Consider the following 16,376-nt stretch of genomic DNA (forward strand, 5'->3'; position numbering starts at 1 on the left):
AAAATCTAAAGACTTCCACTAACGACTGCCCTTTCACACAATTTTCAGGTTACACATTTGAAGAACATTTTTCCTAATGATAAACTACTGAATAACTGAGCATTCTTTTAAGAAACACATTCGAATTTTAGCTTGAAGTATATCACTAAAGGAAACAAACATATTTTATTTAAGAAAAGCTGTAGAGATACACAGTACATTCCCTAACCAGACAAATGTCACCAAGCAAGACTAACTGCTTTAATATATTGCATTTTAAAGTTAAAGTCAGAAACTGCCTAGTTAAAGTCTTTAGTAGTTGTTTCCTACTTTGAATCTTGAATTTCAAGCTCTCCATGTTACGAAGAAACCAACTTCCACCATTAAAAAAACCCTATAAAAAAGACAGACCGTTGAACTATGTGTTTCACCATCCATCCTTGCCTATTCATAAATTGAGTTATCAAACATGAACCTGACTTTGCAACTGACTGTATACGTACACACCTGCCTTTACGAGCAGCCTCAGTGGCTTCTGTACGGATTCTGTAACTGTACATACTCATTCCCAGGATCAGCTGCGGTACTGGAGGCCAAAGGTGGGATTCAGGTTAAGTGCATAAACGTGAATACAGTAAAGGCATCCACAAGTGAGCTGGGCATCTCAGCTGCTGGTCAGATCTAGGGAGAACGCTCTGTTGCCAACATGGAGGCATCTTGAGCTGCCCTACTGTATCCTGCCCAGCTTCCAGCTGCTACTCCAGGAGTACAGGGTGTCTTGCAGGTGCTACATCGTATTTGCACACCCTGTCTTGGAGTTCCCAACAGTGTCTCAAACGGCTTTAGATGTCTGCGTGCGTATAATGAAAAAAGCCCCGGTCAAGAAGGTCACAGAAGTCTAAAGCGTTAGAGCACGCTTTAAAGACTTAGCCGCCCACCTAAACCTCATCGGTTATACTGAAGTTTACTCCTGGGCTTGATCCACTTGCCTGAATCTAGAGCAAACTGGTGCCGTTTAAGACACTACAGGATATCCAAGAAACCTTCAGAACATCCACACCCTTCTCTCCCAGCAGCTGAAGGGCAGGTAGGATTCCCCAGGACCCTAAAAATGGCTTTAGATTCCTACAGGCAGCTGAGGTGAACCTAGCTTACGTGGAGACAATTATGTTTAGGTATCTTACTCTGCCTGAACTTCCACCAAACTAATACTTTCTCTTGACAGTGATTTTTAAGGGGGGGGGGACGACCCAAACATTTTTTGAAGAAATCTGCATCTTTCAAAATACTTAAGTGCTCTTAAATACTGTTTATTTTATTGTCCCATGTAAATTTTAATTTAGCATCTAACACAACCTTAGGTTGTTTTGGTGTGTGGGGAGATACAAGGTGTTTATGTCTGTTAAATCTAACCGAACAGGTCAGCTGAGCCTACTAAGCATAAGGGAAAGACGACGACTTCCGAATCAAATGCAGGAGAGAAAAGAAACTTTAGAGCCCTCAAATGATAGCTTCTTGACTGATGTGACATCATTAAGTTTTCATGTATATTGTTCAGATAAGCTTAAAAATGGAAAATCATGACAAGAGAACCAAAAGATAAGTCACCAAGTAGTAAATAGTAAATCAATGTCTTGCAGAGAGCTTATTAAACCAATAATAAGGGGTTTTATATAGAGATTGTTTTCCATATTAATGTGTATACATATCCATTCAGATTTACTGTAAGGAAGCACAACATCTAAAATTTGGTTTGAAGGTAACAGAAAACAAGCTTTTGACACTTACGATTTTATCTGTATGGAAAGTCAGAACAGTGATAACTGAAAGACTTCCTCTTAGGTTCCCATTCATTTTCCATTTTTAGGGCATTCTTTAGAACGAGAACTAAAAATGTCTCTTATCTGAACTTGATCATATCATACTGAAGATCTTTTTCAGGCAAAGGGGGGAAAAAGGAAAAAAAAAGACTGAGGACAATTTACTCCTTTACCGAAGACAGTGAAGCGCCATTCATTCTTATCCCCCAAGAAAGATGGCAAAGAAAAACCAGTTTTTCTAGTTAAGTAACTACACTAAAATTTACTTTTGAAAACACCAGTGTTTGCACAGTTGTTCTCAGCACAAGCCCAAAGTTATAATCTAGATCTTTCCAAATACAAACTGTTAAACATTAACAGAAGGTAATTTTTAAAAGGGAGTTAACAGGAGAAACAATCACATAAAAATTAGCAAGTTTAAAAATACTAATACTGAACCTAGAATACAACTACTTTAACCAAAAGATCCTGACATATCAGACCTGAGTATTTACTGATGGTAGAGTCATGCGTTTTCTGCAATTTAACAGAACATGGCTATGTACTAGAATGGTTGTTTTGTTTTGGGGTTTTTTTTTTGTTTGTTTGTTTTTTTAAGGTAATGAAGGAAAAGTTTGATTATCAGCACATAATTTACATAGTATTGGTACCAAAGTAGCTTGTATATGCACAAATAAACAGAACTATGCAGCAATACAGAAGAAAAGCATTTCGGGAACAAACACTCCAAAATAAAATAAAAAAAAAAACAACAAACAAAACCCTCCCTCATCCTCCTCCCCCCAAAAAACCCCAACACCCAACCCCCCCAACTAAATTATAAATCATCGTATTTTAAAGAGCATGTGCAAACCCATACAAATCACCTCGAGATCTCACTCCCTTTTGCATACAATGCTCACCACTGTAATTTGCAGATAATCTGTTAAGATTTGGTTGGTGCACACACAAAGCCAAAGAATCTGTTTTCTGGACACTAACAACTTATTGCATAAGCCATATTTTTAGGGTAAAAAGCAATGAACACGGAACATCCATGTAGCACCAGCTTCTAATCCAAATTAATGCCAGAAGCAAATTGCAGTAACTAATGTTCCCTGTTACAGCTTACACTGCAGGTACCCACTCAACCCTATTTAAAATAAGGCGGATAACATTGTTATAGATAATTTAGCAATACCATCTTTCTCATGAACAGCGCTTCTCTGTTTAAGAAAAGCTCAACTGTCGTATTACATCTACTCACATGAAAAATTGGGAACCATTGGTATGTTTCCCTCGGTTTGCCATTGACAAAAGGAACGCTCTGTCATGTTTGAGAATAAAGTTTTCATCTGTTTGAAGAAAAAATATGTTTGTCAGATTTTCCCTGACAAGGAATGCAAGTCTAATTTTCTTAGTAACTTATGGATGCTATAAGGAGAAATTCTTCTGCTGCTGAAGAAGCATGAACAGGTTGGAAAAAAAAAACCACCCAAAATCAAGTTTAAACAAGCCTCTCAAAAGTTACAGTAGAAGCAGTTATGAGACAGAAAGCATTCTTTCTTAAAGAACAAGTTTCAGATATAGTGCAAACATTTCTAGTGAAAAAAATTGAAAGTCATTATTAGTGTCTTCAATAAACATTAAATCCAAGCCTATGAGAATCTAAATCCAGCATTTTCCGAGTAAGAACAAGGTTGGCAGACTTACTGAAAACAAGACTTAACATACACAATACTGTTATTTACAAAACACGCACCTCAGGCAGAAAGATCTAGAGGAAAAAGCCATTTCCCTGGTATGGCACATCAAAAGATAGCCACCTAACAATTCAGAACTGAAAATCTCAAAAGGTACAAGGGAAAAATGCCCTCGATACCTGAATGAGAAACTAAAGAACATATTCTTCCTGCAACCTAAGTGTAAAATCAATTAAGACTAAATTAAATGTGCATTTTATATTCCAGTGAATTAAAGAGGACTTCTGTTTGTACAGCATAATATAAAACCAGATCTGCTGGATCTGGTTCATTTTGAACCAGAACTTCTGAATCTGAAGTTCATTTTCAAAGCTAAAAATAGTGATTTGAATGTACAAAGCCGTTATTTTTAAGATTACGTATCAAAACACAATGTTGCATGTTTAGCACTCACCACCTCTAGAAACAAACCCTAGTAACTTCGTAGCAAATGGATCTATTCAAGACTTCTTTTGACTAAAGGCTGCAATACTCCAACACCAAACTATGTCTCTGTTTAAGACAAACTTAATGGCATGCACTTAACCACGCAGAGCTACTTGCAAAACATACAGAACCAGGGGCTGTAACATAAATACATATATAGTGCCTTTACTAACACTTGAATATGAGAGCAGCTAGCTGGTTTTTTGCAAGAAAGAACTGTATGTCTTTAAACAAATACTTTATAAACTCACCATTTTCCTTCCAACAACAGATTTTAAGAAGAGGTAAATGTACATTTATTTACAAATTCTTTGCCAGTAAAAAAACTTGTGTAGCATATAAACAAAGTCAAACACTTTTAGAAATGAACACTAAACATACAAACCTTGAATAGGGAGGGGGAGGAAAGGGACATTAAGAAAAGAAGAAAACTGTTTAGAGCTGGAAATTATGCCAGTATTCTTTCTCAGAATAAGTCATTAACCCTCAGAAAGGTTAGACACAGAACTCTTCATTTCTCCAAGCAACACAGATACCCATCTACAAAAGGACGTATCAGTTGTCTATATATTTACTAGGGAGGGTACAAGGGAACAGAGTTTGAATTTGTGTTACTGAGCTTTTGTCTCTTACCTTTTCATTTTGCAAAAGACCACATTCTCTATAAACAAAAGAATATGTTGACAGTTTTAGGCAGGAAGATAGGAGTTTATTCATGAATAAAGTTGCCTAACCTCCATGCTGAAAGTCATGTTTAACCAATAATGTTAGCCTTAATTAATTGTCAGTTAAAGTTAAGTATTACCAAAAAAATTATCTGAAAGTCATGCATATAAAAATAATTCTCATGCAACATTAGTTTCATGCAAAAGGTGATCTATAAGTAGACCTGTTTTCATTAAGTAGCTTGGGAATCAAGGCTTGTTTATCTCAGAACTGAATAAAGAATCTGCAAAGACATATTTCCTCTTACCTTTAAAATAGCCACCATAAATAGATTCACCTCCTTTTCCATTACCTACGCATTAAAAAGCATGAATTAAACCTTTTGTTTCATTTATGAAAAAACCTGTATGTAACATTCCACCAGTTTATAACAAACCAGGATACTCCGGCCAGTTACTAGTATCTGAGCATAAGCTTCTTAATTAAGTCACAGCCGTGCATTATCCTGTTGACGCTCAAAATACTGAGAATGAAGACTGCCTTAGTGCCTCTGAACACTGGAAAGTCTGAAGCGGAGCTCCGAAGGCTAATCCTCGCTGGTATTTGCTAAAGCAACAGCAGACAGCAAAACAACAACAGCAAGCAAAAAGAAAAAAACACCAAAAAAACCCCCACACAACAGCAGGTACGACCAACAATCTTGCCCAGTTCAAAGCAGCTGAGAGACCACTAGAATGGACGAGATAAGAAAGTAGCTAGCAGTTTTAAAGGCACTTCTACTTGACTCTCAAAACAAGATATTCCCTCACCACGCCCATTTTATCAGGTACAAGATTTCAGGACACAGTGAAGATACACATTTTGGTAAGGACAGGTATTTCAGGGAAAGACAACAGGCTAGAACATTAGGGTGTACACATACTGCAGGGAAGGAAACAAAAACTCCTGAAAAATCTCCTTTTGGAGACTTTGCCCTTAAACACTTCCAGCTCATTTACTAAAATTAATTTAAAAAAGTGAACTTATTCAAATAGTCAGGTCCCCATATCAATAGAGCATTACTAGTGTTGCCTCTACTGCGGACACAAAAGTGAAAAGCAGTAAGACTGCATTTTGGATTTGAATTCTGTTTTAGGTGTTAACTCCAGCAATGTTTTGGTTTGGTTTTTTTTCCTTCTTTAACTTAAGATTTTTTTCTAAATAAATAATACTTCAGTTGAAACATTTTAGATTTTCAAAGATTAACAAATAAATGGGTGATCTATGCTACACTTCACAGCAAATGAAATATTTTTATGCTTCCATGGCATTTTCTAAAGTTACATTATAACCATATAAGTTACAACATTTCTGTTCCACTTAAAACCTTTCAGTTTTAAAAGTGTATTTTACCTTCGCTGAAGTCCCCACCCTGAATCATGAAGTTTTTAACCACACGATGGAATGTAGTGCCTTTGTAACACAGCTTCTTTCCAGTTGTTTTGCCAATTCCTTTTTCACCTGCAAGAAGGTTAAACAAAAAAAAAAATCTACAGACTGCCACTGAACAAATTCCAAGGGTTTTACCCCCCTAGTGCTAATGGATATGACAGCCATCAGAATAGCACAACTATAAAAGACAACACAGTCCTACTTGTTGCCTTTTCACCGCCCATTAATAGCGGAAGGGACCCATTTACAAGGGGACTCTCAAGTGAAAATTAGGTTGTTTCTTAAAAAAAAACCAAAATTTCCTCCCCTCCCAAGGAGTGTACTTATTAGCAATCCACTCAGAACAATTTATAAGAAAACAAGAGTTCATGATAATGATGGGTTAACTAATTTTCTGTGGTTATAGCTATGCTGCTATGTTAGCTGAAGCTTACACCGGATTCCTTTTTCAAACCACTTATACATCTGGATGTGCCAGCTGAATCCCAGGACACAAATCTGAGCTCAGAACAGGCTTCAACTCAGTTTCCATGTGATCCATTCTTGGAAAAGTGGGATCGAGCTACTCCAAGCATGAGTTACACCTTCACCAATCCACGCATAGTGTCAGGCCACCCCTTAATGCCAATCTGCCCGGCATCTACCCATACCATCTCAGTATGAAACTTGCACAAAACAGACTCCCATTTCTGAAAAGACTGACGGAACAGGGGAACAAAATTGTGTATACAAGAACTATTCCAGGATGTACCGAATGAGAATCGTAACGGGGGTGGGCGGGAACAACCAACAATCCCCCAAACCCCGAACTGGTACCAGGGCCATTCTTACCCAGCAGCAGAAGCCGAGCCAGGCCACGGCACTTGTTAATCCTTTCTGAGCCTGAGATTTCCTAAGAAGCGGCACTCAGTGGACTCCCGGTGCAGCTGTAGTTCAAGCCTACTGGTGATTTTTGAAAAAGACATCCCAGAACCTCAAACTTCGTTAACATTTCTTCCAAAATTCAGAAGAAAAGCCGCACTGGCGATGTGGATGAGGGTACTACGACTGTCAGGGCAGAGGTCCTACATAGTAGGTTCATGCGGGATTTATACTGGTCCAGTCAGGGAACATACAAGAGACGCTGACTTCAGCTTGCAAGAAGAGGGCAGCTGGCAGAACACGGCAATTAAAAGTAATAGGTATATTATACTCTGCAACAGCTAAAATCCCACATAAACCACGCGTGCAGGAGACATTCTGTAATGAGACAGGACAAATAACCCAACATTCCGTTTCATCCCACCGCTGGTTGCAGAACAGGCATTTGACGCTCGGTCAGAGGACATTTAACCACTATGTTCTGTACCGTGTAGTGCTGTCAGATGTGTACGTGTACTTGTTACCCAAAGCCAACACTCCCCTTTTGCGATCTATTGTTCCTCCACCCAAGATTAACTGATGGTCGAATCACCCCAAATTTGCCATCCAAACAGCCCATCACTGCCAGGATGAGGGCAAAGAGCAGTTTGTGGCACAAAACCCACTCATGGCATTGCTGTTTATCGTACTTGTAGAAGCCTTCACTCAGAGAATACAACTTATTTTCCATTACCCTGACTCTCCATACCCATAACCCATGCCGCCTCCTACCCCGTTTTTATTTTCCACAGAAGTTATGCAAGCAAAGCTCTTTATTACAGAGATGGACACACCCCCTTTCCCCCCAAAACATGCCCCTCTTTGCTACAGCATCGGAAACCCCACATTAATCAATACCAAGGAATATCTGCCTACATTTTTGGTCATGTTTCAGCATGGCCCTCAGGCTATGGATAATCCCCTTCAAGAATGGGATCCTGCATTGCACTTGACCATGTAATTGAGCTGGTACGTTAAGGTGAGAGGTGAGCTTTAGACAATGGCCAGAAGTTGTAGTCCCATTTTTTTTTTTTTACTCTCCTTTATAGCATCGCCAAGACAGCATAGTCCCTATCAAAATAAACAGTAATACTTGCGATGTTCCCTTCCTTTCATGCACAATACAACTGTAGGCAAAATCATATAACTCAACTACTTCCCCATAAGCCACAGACACTTTAGACAATGCACTTAAGCTGCTGACCAAATGGCGGAGGGCTAAGTTCCTGCAAAAGCTGTACTATGTCACTCTGATTTTCAAACCCAATCCTTGGACTCCCAGTCAGGCAAAAGACCAGTTGTTCCACTGGTTAGAGCTGCAGCACATCCCTAACCTCAGACACTCTTCTGCAACAGCCAGTACAAAGCCCATGGGCTGGGCTTCTTTTTTGTTTATGGCCAAATACTAGCTTTATTCTTTTTGGCCTAAATATGCCGGAATTTTGACTGAAAAAGAAAGTTGTCTTTGAGCCCCATCTACTTGCACCCTTCCTGCCTAAGTAGTTCTTTCCATGTGCTGCAAATCACTTGGAAATGGGATGGTGGTGGAGAACTTAGCGATTGCAAGGGATAACCCATTAGCTCAGAGAGCACAACACAAGGGCCTTTACCAAAGCGCCCTTCGCCCTTTTACAGGTAAACTTTGCTCTCATGCCCTATTAACACCCTGCACTGCCAACCCAGTCTGAGGTGTTTTGAATTAGGTGCCCAATAGTGGTCTCCGTTTGAGATTACAAGAAGGGAAGCTCCTGACAAAGCACCGAAGAGCAGATGGGCTTGTGCTTATTCAATAGGTGGACTGACTGAAGGACCTGCAAATGCCAGTTTGCAAGTCCAGATGTTTTAATTTAAATGCAGGGACACTCCTGCTGTCAAGGCAGACCGCGTTCTTTCACAGTAGCCAGGTCTATTTCTGACAACAATGTCAGGCTGCAGGAAGGCAGCCAGAATCACCCTGTCCTCCTCCATCTGTTTCTGACAAAAACATCCTGCTTGCCTCACACAGATTATGGAGGGAGCAGCAGGCATGATGATGGGCACAGCATTTCAAACACTGGTCTCCAGTCGTTCTCTCAGAGCGTTATCACCTTGCCTTGAGACAAGCGAAACCACTCTTCTCAATGACACGATGGAAGCACACAGCCCAAATCAAGTTGCTATGAGGTCCATAACAGCGTAAGTGAGGATATGTAGTACTCTCCAGCTGTGACGCCTTTATCAGCTACAATTCAGGTGGGTACCCACACATGTCTAAGGAAAAAGAACGTGCTGGATTGGCCTAGCATGCAGAATCCTGAATTTATGTAGTACAGAAGTGTACAATGCTCAGTCTGCTGCTAAGCTATTCCATTATGTAGACTATATATATGGTCCAGAATGGGATAGCATCCCCTCTCTATTATACAGCTATATACCTCCTTAGATGAGCACAGACCTCACAGATGGCTACAAGAAGATGTCAGCGCCAGAAAGTAACGCTGTATTGAGTAAACCTCCAGTAATTCAAAGATTTCTTGCAAAGACCAAAAGATAAGGGCAAAAGATATACCTGACAGGAACTCACACTTCTGTGACGACTGAAGTTCTACCAATGAATCTCGCTGTGAAAAGTGGCAGAAGTCAGGGGAGCTCGACTTCTGGAAGCAAATGACTTACTTGGTCTCTGAAGATGGTACAGCAGCTCACAACTCTAAAAATTTAAAGCAACCCTTCACATCTCAGTTCTGGTTGCCAGAGGTCAATGCAATCTTACCAGTACACCTTCATCTCCCATCACAGAACTGGTGCTCTTCTGAAGACAGGCTTTGTAGGTCCTCTAGCATAACCCAGGCAAACACAGAAGCAGTAGCCCAACTGGAATGCTACATCAGTCCACGGGGACAAGGAGAAAGTATGTACCAGAGAACTGCTGGATCGTACAGTGAAGAATGCGGATGACCCTAAGCCTGGCCTGCCGCTTCTGGCCACAGTTCTCATCTGTGGTGCCATGCAGGACACAGCATCCTCGTGTAGAGAGTTCAGTTTAGATGCTGAGGCGATCGAGGTTCCGACAGTACAAGGCAGGAGGGCAGGGAAATGGCATGCATAATGCAGATAAACTAGCAGTAACAAGTGCACTGGAAGAACTTGTCAAGGAGAAACAGAAAGGCAGACAGAACAGTTGATAGGAAAAGAACCTCAGGCGAACTGAACAGGAACACAGATGTCATTAGTGCAAACAGGAAAAGAATTAATGTTAGCCATGCAACCCTAGCCTCCAAGCTCAGTCATCCTGAGTTCAAGTTTGAGAACTACCACAGCAGAAAAAAAAAGAGATGGCTTCTACCAGCAAAAGAAATGAATATAACTTAGTTCTCTTAAACATTACACTCACCAAAGGAAATTAAATTACTTCAGGTTCTTCTATATGCTTTTCTCTTCCCCACAGAATTTAATTATCATGAGTTTATTAGCAAATTTTTAAAGATATCTGTCAAATCATTGTTCTATACTATGAGTACGCAGCAGCAAACACAATTTGCAAGAACGAAACAAATGTTTCAGGTAGCTTTTAAGTCTGCGAGACTGATCTCAAGAGTAGACCTCCTAACTTTGTGCTTACTTTCAAATGTTCTTCCAATTAAAGACAGGTTCCAGCTGAAGACATCAATGAAACCTGTACAGCCAGCTGTAGAACAGAATTCAAACAGGGATGCAATACAAAGAACAACTTTTTTTTTTAAAGTCTGACTTTCTTCTGCTTGTTTGTTTCATTCCTCATCATCTCCAACACCTTTTCCTTCCTTTATCTCCACCTAACATTTTTCTAGCAAAGCTGCTGTAAGGATTTAAACAATCCTTCAGAGCTACAGAACATGAGACTCAGACATTACGCTATTCAGTCTGCTACTGCATTTTATTTCTTATCTTTTGTAACCTGTTCTGATTAAGATAAACTTCAAAAGATTTCCCATTTTTCTATGATAGTTGTATTATTCTTTCCCATTCTCAGTCTATCCCTAGGTATCTCTTTAATAAGCATAAGTGATAACAAAAATAATCAGAAAGTAGAATAAAAAGGGAGGGCATCACCACACAGACCTCAGAAAAAATATGTACTGTACCTTCCACAAGTTCATAGAATTATAAAGCTCTTCTAAATCTTCACAGAGATTATCTAAAACACATCACATTCTGGGATTTGAGCTCCTTATGCATTAACTTTAAGAAGTTAATGCATAAGGATATCAACTAATTTGTTTCACATAACCAGTTAGCTAAAAGCTGTTCACTAAAGCCAGATGTTAAAATGCTGCCTGGAAAGTCCTGCTGGAGCGTTTTAATGACTTGGAAAAGAGTTATTTCATATACAAGGTAGAGGCTTCACTGGTGCAGTTAATTCAAGGTATATTGCAAGTTGCTGAGCATTCAGATATACAAGACCAGAAGATCACCAGGAGACACAGAATGCATTCTTCGCATAAATAACACACACCAATTCCTGTAATAACCCAATCAAGATTAATCTTCAATTTACAGCTGAAAAATCCCTGAGGAACAGTGCGGACCAAAAAAACCCACCAAACCCTTACTACCTTTACTCTTCCAATCATTAGAAACCATTTTTAAAAAGTTAAGTCCTGCTTAGAAAAATGGGTTGGAGGGTGCTACATTATACCCAGACATTCTTTTGCCAGTGCTATCCCTTTGATTTCACAGATCTCATCTCTCCTCTCTTCCACCAAACAATCCCAGGATTTCTAAGGAACCAACATATTCCCTTTTAGTCCTCATTTAGCTAAATATGAAAAAGTTTTCTCAGATTTAATAGATGCTCCTGTCCTCTGATCCCTGTATAGCACTTCTATAAACCTGAAATAAAATTGAGTGTATTATATGTAATCAACATTTTATACAAGAATTTATATATATTCAAAGCTTTATGTAGTGTCCCAAGTCAAATGTGACCATTATACCGTGCAGTGACATTAATACTTAATGTCTCTCCTGATAAATCCTAAAGCCCTGATAAGTCCTAAAGAATTGCTTGCCTTTATCACATCTGTGTAACGTGAGTGATCAATAATTCCACCATAGTCTCAGCCTTGTCAATCACTTCTATCTACAGGAGCCCCACATTAGGGACAAAAAAAAAAAAAAGAAGTTTTTGTTCCATAAATTCACAGGTTTTTGTTCTGTAATCATGTATTATCTCCACTACTCTAACTCGGTCACAACTATAGAATACCACACTATTTCCTGCTATGCATTATTCAAATCCTCCTCAGCGCTAACAAGTATCAGCTTTGTTTTTACCAGAAGAAAAAAAAAAAATCAGCACTATTATTATGCTGTGGTTTTTACTTGCACAAACAGACAAATTGTAAGAAACATTAAAAATCTTAAATATAAGCATGCTACTTACCCGAGCACAAGCAAAGGAAGTTTTTGCAAGTCTTCGGACATATGTCTGAGAAGAGTTGAAACATAATTCGACCAACTAGAAGATAAAAAAAGAAAAAGAATTGAGTTTTATAACTCTCTGTATTTTCAAAACATGCTCATTTATTTATATGCAGATTTTTTTATATCATGATTTTCTGAGAAAAAGTTATTTTACCAAGCAGAATAAGAAAGCATCTTGAATATGCATACATTAAACAAGCGACAGGAAAGAACAATACTATAATTGTAAAAAAAATGAAGATTAAGTACTAGCATTACATCTGATTTATTAAAAATCCTAATGATTCCATTTTGATTTGAACCTGGAAAGCCAAACTGATTTACTAAAATAGTTTATCCTGTCAATTCATTTCTGTTTTGAAAAGATTTGCCATAAATACAGGTCCTCAGAGAGCTGGAGTAATCCCCCCTCCCCCCGCAAGTACTACGTTTATACAGATACGTTAATAATTACACTTGCACAGTTTTCCCTGTGACCGTCACCTAAAAAGTCCAACTGACTTAGTCCCATACTGTGTTAAGGATTATAGATGCATTGGCACCCTTGGCCTGAAATCCTTTAGCTTGAAAAAAAATTAAAAATTAGATGGACCAAATAGGAAAGATGAAAGACGGGCAGAACAATACTAGCAATTTTAGGACTAATGCTCCACTGGCCAGATACTATGAACCAAATACTCCTTCTCTCTATGCAAAGTGAACAGAGCAATTCTCACCCTCAGTACAGCTATCCCCATGCTATTGGTGGTAGTTATGCTATGTACCTTGGAAAACTATTAAAATACTGCTGAAGAGTGGTTTAATATAAAGAAAAACTATTTTAGAACTGATTCACATTTTCTATTTTATTTTCCAAGATACTGGGACATATATTACTAAAGAAAAAAGCCAAAACGCTCCCAAATATATGAAATCTTTTTAAGAAAATTACATAAACAGCAAAGAAAAAGTTATCTCTACAGGTTATGAAATAAGCCATAAAAGCCACACTGTTGGCCAGCATTACAAGGAGACAAGTAATAATCTGCCAATGAGCACTACCCTCTAGTGGTATACACTGGTAAGACTTCAAAGACAATCTAAAAAAGTAACTACTCCAGGAATTATTTCTCTTTTCCTTCCCTTAAAGGAAAAAAAACATCGTAATTTAAGTTCAAATGTATTTTATTCAATACTTCGTCACCAAGAAAAATTCTGAGAGGCTCCTAAGAAATTGCGTTCAATTTTAAGGCTTTGTCCAAACGTACACAATTGCCAGCAAGGTGAATTGTTGGTTCAAAAAGGGGAGGGGGGAAAAAAAAAAACCAAACCAAAAGACAGACCACCTATATTTTGTACTCTTTGATAAAAATTCAAGATGCCTTCAGCTGTTGAAACGTCTGCATTTCATTTACTGCAGTGAGAATGTTCTCTGAACATTTGTCATTACAGCAGGAAAATCTAAAGAAAATGGGTAGGGACAGTCTCCAAAGAATGAAGAAATAGCAAATATTCAAAGACCCCACATTAAATGGTGGTAGCTGTAACTACCACTCTGAAAAGACAGCTATCTGGAAGTGAAGAAACCATAAGACATGCAGATCGAGGATTCATACAGAGAACACAACAGAGAAGACAGTTTTGTAGAAGAGTTACCGATTTTCATTATAAGCACAGTGATCCAGGAGAGCAGAAGTCCCATTCCTCCGCTTGCAGAAGCGCTGGAACTGAACAGTGACTACGTGCTTTAGAAAGCCACGTACATTTCCTCTCGCATTCGCTTTGTGAAATAACACGATGCCTTTCAGAGAAAGAGTTGTCACTATCTCCGTTCTACTAAGAGTGGAGAAATACAGACCAGCTGCTGATTTACCAGGGTGACAGCTGCCAAATAACTAATAGGTGTTACTGCCTATGGGCTCCAGGAGGGACTTTTGCCCTCAGGCATAAACTGCAGAAGCCTTCTGGTTGCAAGTCCCTGTCCGACCTACAAACCCCAGCATATTTAGCACCTTCAGCAGCAGACACCACCACTTCTGTTTTCTGGTGGAAGAACGTCATCTTGAGTTCTTAAAGATGTCAAGGCAGAACACGGAAAAAGACATTTATGACTAAGGTATCATGATTTCAACAGTATCTTTCACTAGTGCTTTGTCAATAATAATGTCTGCTAGCTTCTCATGCCTTTCAACTCCTACAAACTGTTTGTAATGCACGTATCCAACATCGAAAGACTATAGATCCAGTTTTAAAGATAAGGACATCTCTCCTCTGTACAACCTAAAGTATTGCTTATCCTGCTATATAAAATGTTGCAGCGTGCTTGTTACACACAAACCACATACTGTGTATCCATCTGGTGGGTTACTATCTGTGTTTTACCTAAACTGCATCAATACCATTGTCACTGAAAGGTTATATTTTCCACTGACAAACAGTCACTTAAATGTGCCAGAGAAAGATCAAACACATTTTCACACCTTGATCAGACAAATAAGTATGAAATAACAGCTGTTAATAAAAAAATAAATAAAAACCTGTACAAAAAGTATGCTTAGAACCTACGAATCTTACCTCTCCCCTCAAAAAAAAAAAGCCATCTCATTTTAAACTTGGAGCTGAGGTATACGCTGACATAACACAGACAAAAAAGCATTTGAGATGCTACTAATTTCCTCAGATTTAGCCATCTCTTCTCTAAAATGATCCACCTTCACTGTATAGAGAAAATTTCCAATACTTTCCTTCAGCTTCATTTCCCTGATACAAAGGTTAAGTTATCCGATTAGGGAACAGTCTTTCTGTGATTAACAGTAAGACTTGAATAGTAAATTGAAACAAACAGGAAAAAATTGCTAAGAAGAGTTACTCAAGTAGGTGAAGTCTGCTCACAAACCCACCCAGGCTGCTCAGTCAGCTTTAGCCAAGAAAAGAGCCTGCAGAGACACTTCGCTTCTAAACTAAAGCAAAAAAAGCTAGGATTCTATTTCTAACGATGAAACTCTCACCTGACTCGAGACGCAAATCGTCTAGTACCACAAGGAAGTTATACAAACCATTAAAATCTTTATTGTAATGCATCAGTAGGCAGGACGCTTCTGTAATTTTAATCTTAGTGTTGTTCTCAATAGAAGAGTGATTCTCACCAGGTTGCAGCTCTGAAGACATGTTCGCCTGCACCACCGTGTAGATTTTACAGCACATTACTGCACTTTCTGTGCTAGTCAACACCATAGAAGTTTATCCAACCATAGCTTAACATTTACCTATTATTTGTAAAACAATACTTTGATAAAGTATTCTTATTTGTTAGCAGGCTTTTAACTTAAAGATTTTTTTTAATAGAAACTAGAGTAAGTGATGAAAGTAGTATTAAGTTACTGGTAATTACATACAGTAAGTCATGCATATATAAGGTCTAAGATGTTTCGAAGTTCTATTTCATAAAGTGGTATCTGTAGCTAATGAGCTACACCAATTACAGAAACCAAAAGGCATAATGACCAGAAATAATTCAATTTCAGAACTCTATTTTCAAATTGAAAGATGAAAACTTTTTTCTTTTGTTTTGTTTTTGAACCCCTGATCAATTTTTCAGCTGAGGAAGAACTAGTACTTGATTCAAATTAAGCAGTAAAAATTCAGGGTAGGAATATGCATGCTATATTGTAATAAGGGCTCCTGATAGCAAAATTTATTAAAATGATCATTGATTTCAAATGTTTATCCAGTGATTTCCTCCAATTTAGCTGCTTAACTTTTTAGAAACAACCTTGGGAGCCAAACACTTATTGCTTGGATGTATTTTCCACATAATACAAATGGTTTTGCTCGATTATGTTACGTTTAGGCCATAAAGGTGTCAATTCCAGATAGACACTCCCAAAATAAACCTAGTTATTCAAAATTAAATTTAAATATATTGGGTTTGTCTTTTCCCAGTTTCTTAGAACAAACCAAGTAAGAAGCCACTGCAGCACTTTTCCCA

At 38.4% G+C, this 16,376-nt stretch overlaps 1 protein-coding gene across 2 annotated transcripts in view; it reads right to left on the reverse strand.

Annotated features, from left to right (window-relative positions):
- Positions 1-16,376, reverse strand: part of NKTR (natural killer cell triggering receptor) — a 42,186-nt gene that overhangs the window by 21,408 nt on the left and 4,402 nt on the right. For both annotated transcript variants that reach the window (XM_009333292.1, XM_009333291.1), the window contains exons 2-5: positions 12,369-12,443; positions 6,026-6,133; positions 4,941-4,985; positions 3,046-3,133 (exon numbers count right to left, since the gene is read on the reverse strand). In XM_009333292.1, the coding sequence (XP_009331567.1) occupies positions 3,046-3,133; positions 4,941-4,985; positions 6,026-6,133; positions 12,369-12,443 (316 nt within the window). The remainder of the gene's footprint in view (positions 1-3,045; positions 3,134-4,940; positions 4,986-6,025; positions 6,134-12,368; positions 12,444-16,376) is intronic.

Source organism: Pygoscelis adeliae, unplaced genomic scaffold (genome assembly GCF_000699105.1).
Source record: "Pygoscelis adeliae isolate BGI_AS28 unplaced genomic scaffold, ASM69910v1 Scaffold88, whole genome shotgun sequence".
NCBI lineage: Eukaryota > Metazoa > Chordata > Aves > Sphenisciformes > Spheniscidae > Pygoscelis > Pygoscelis adeliae.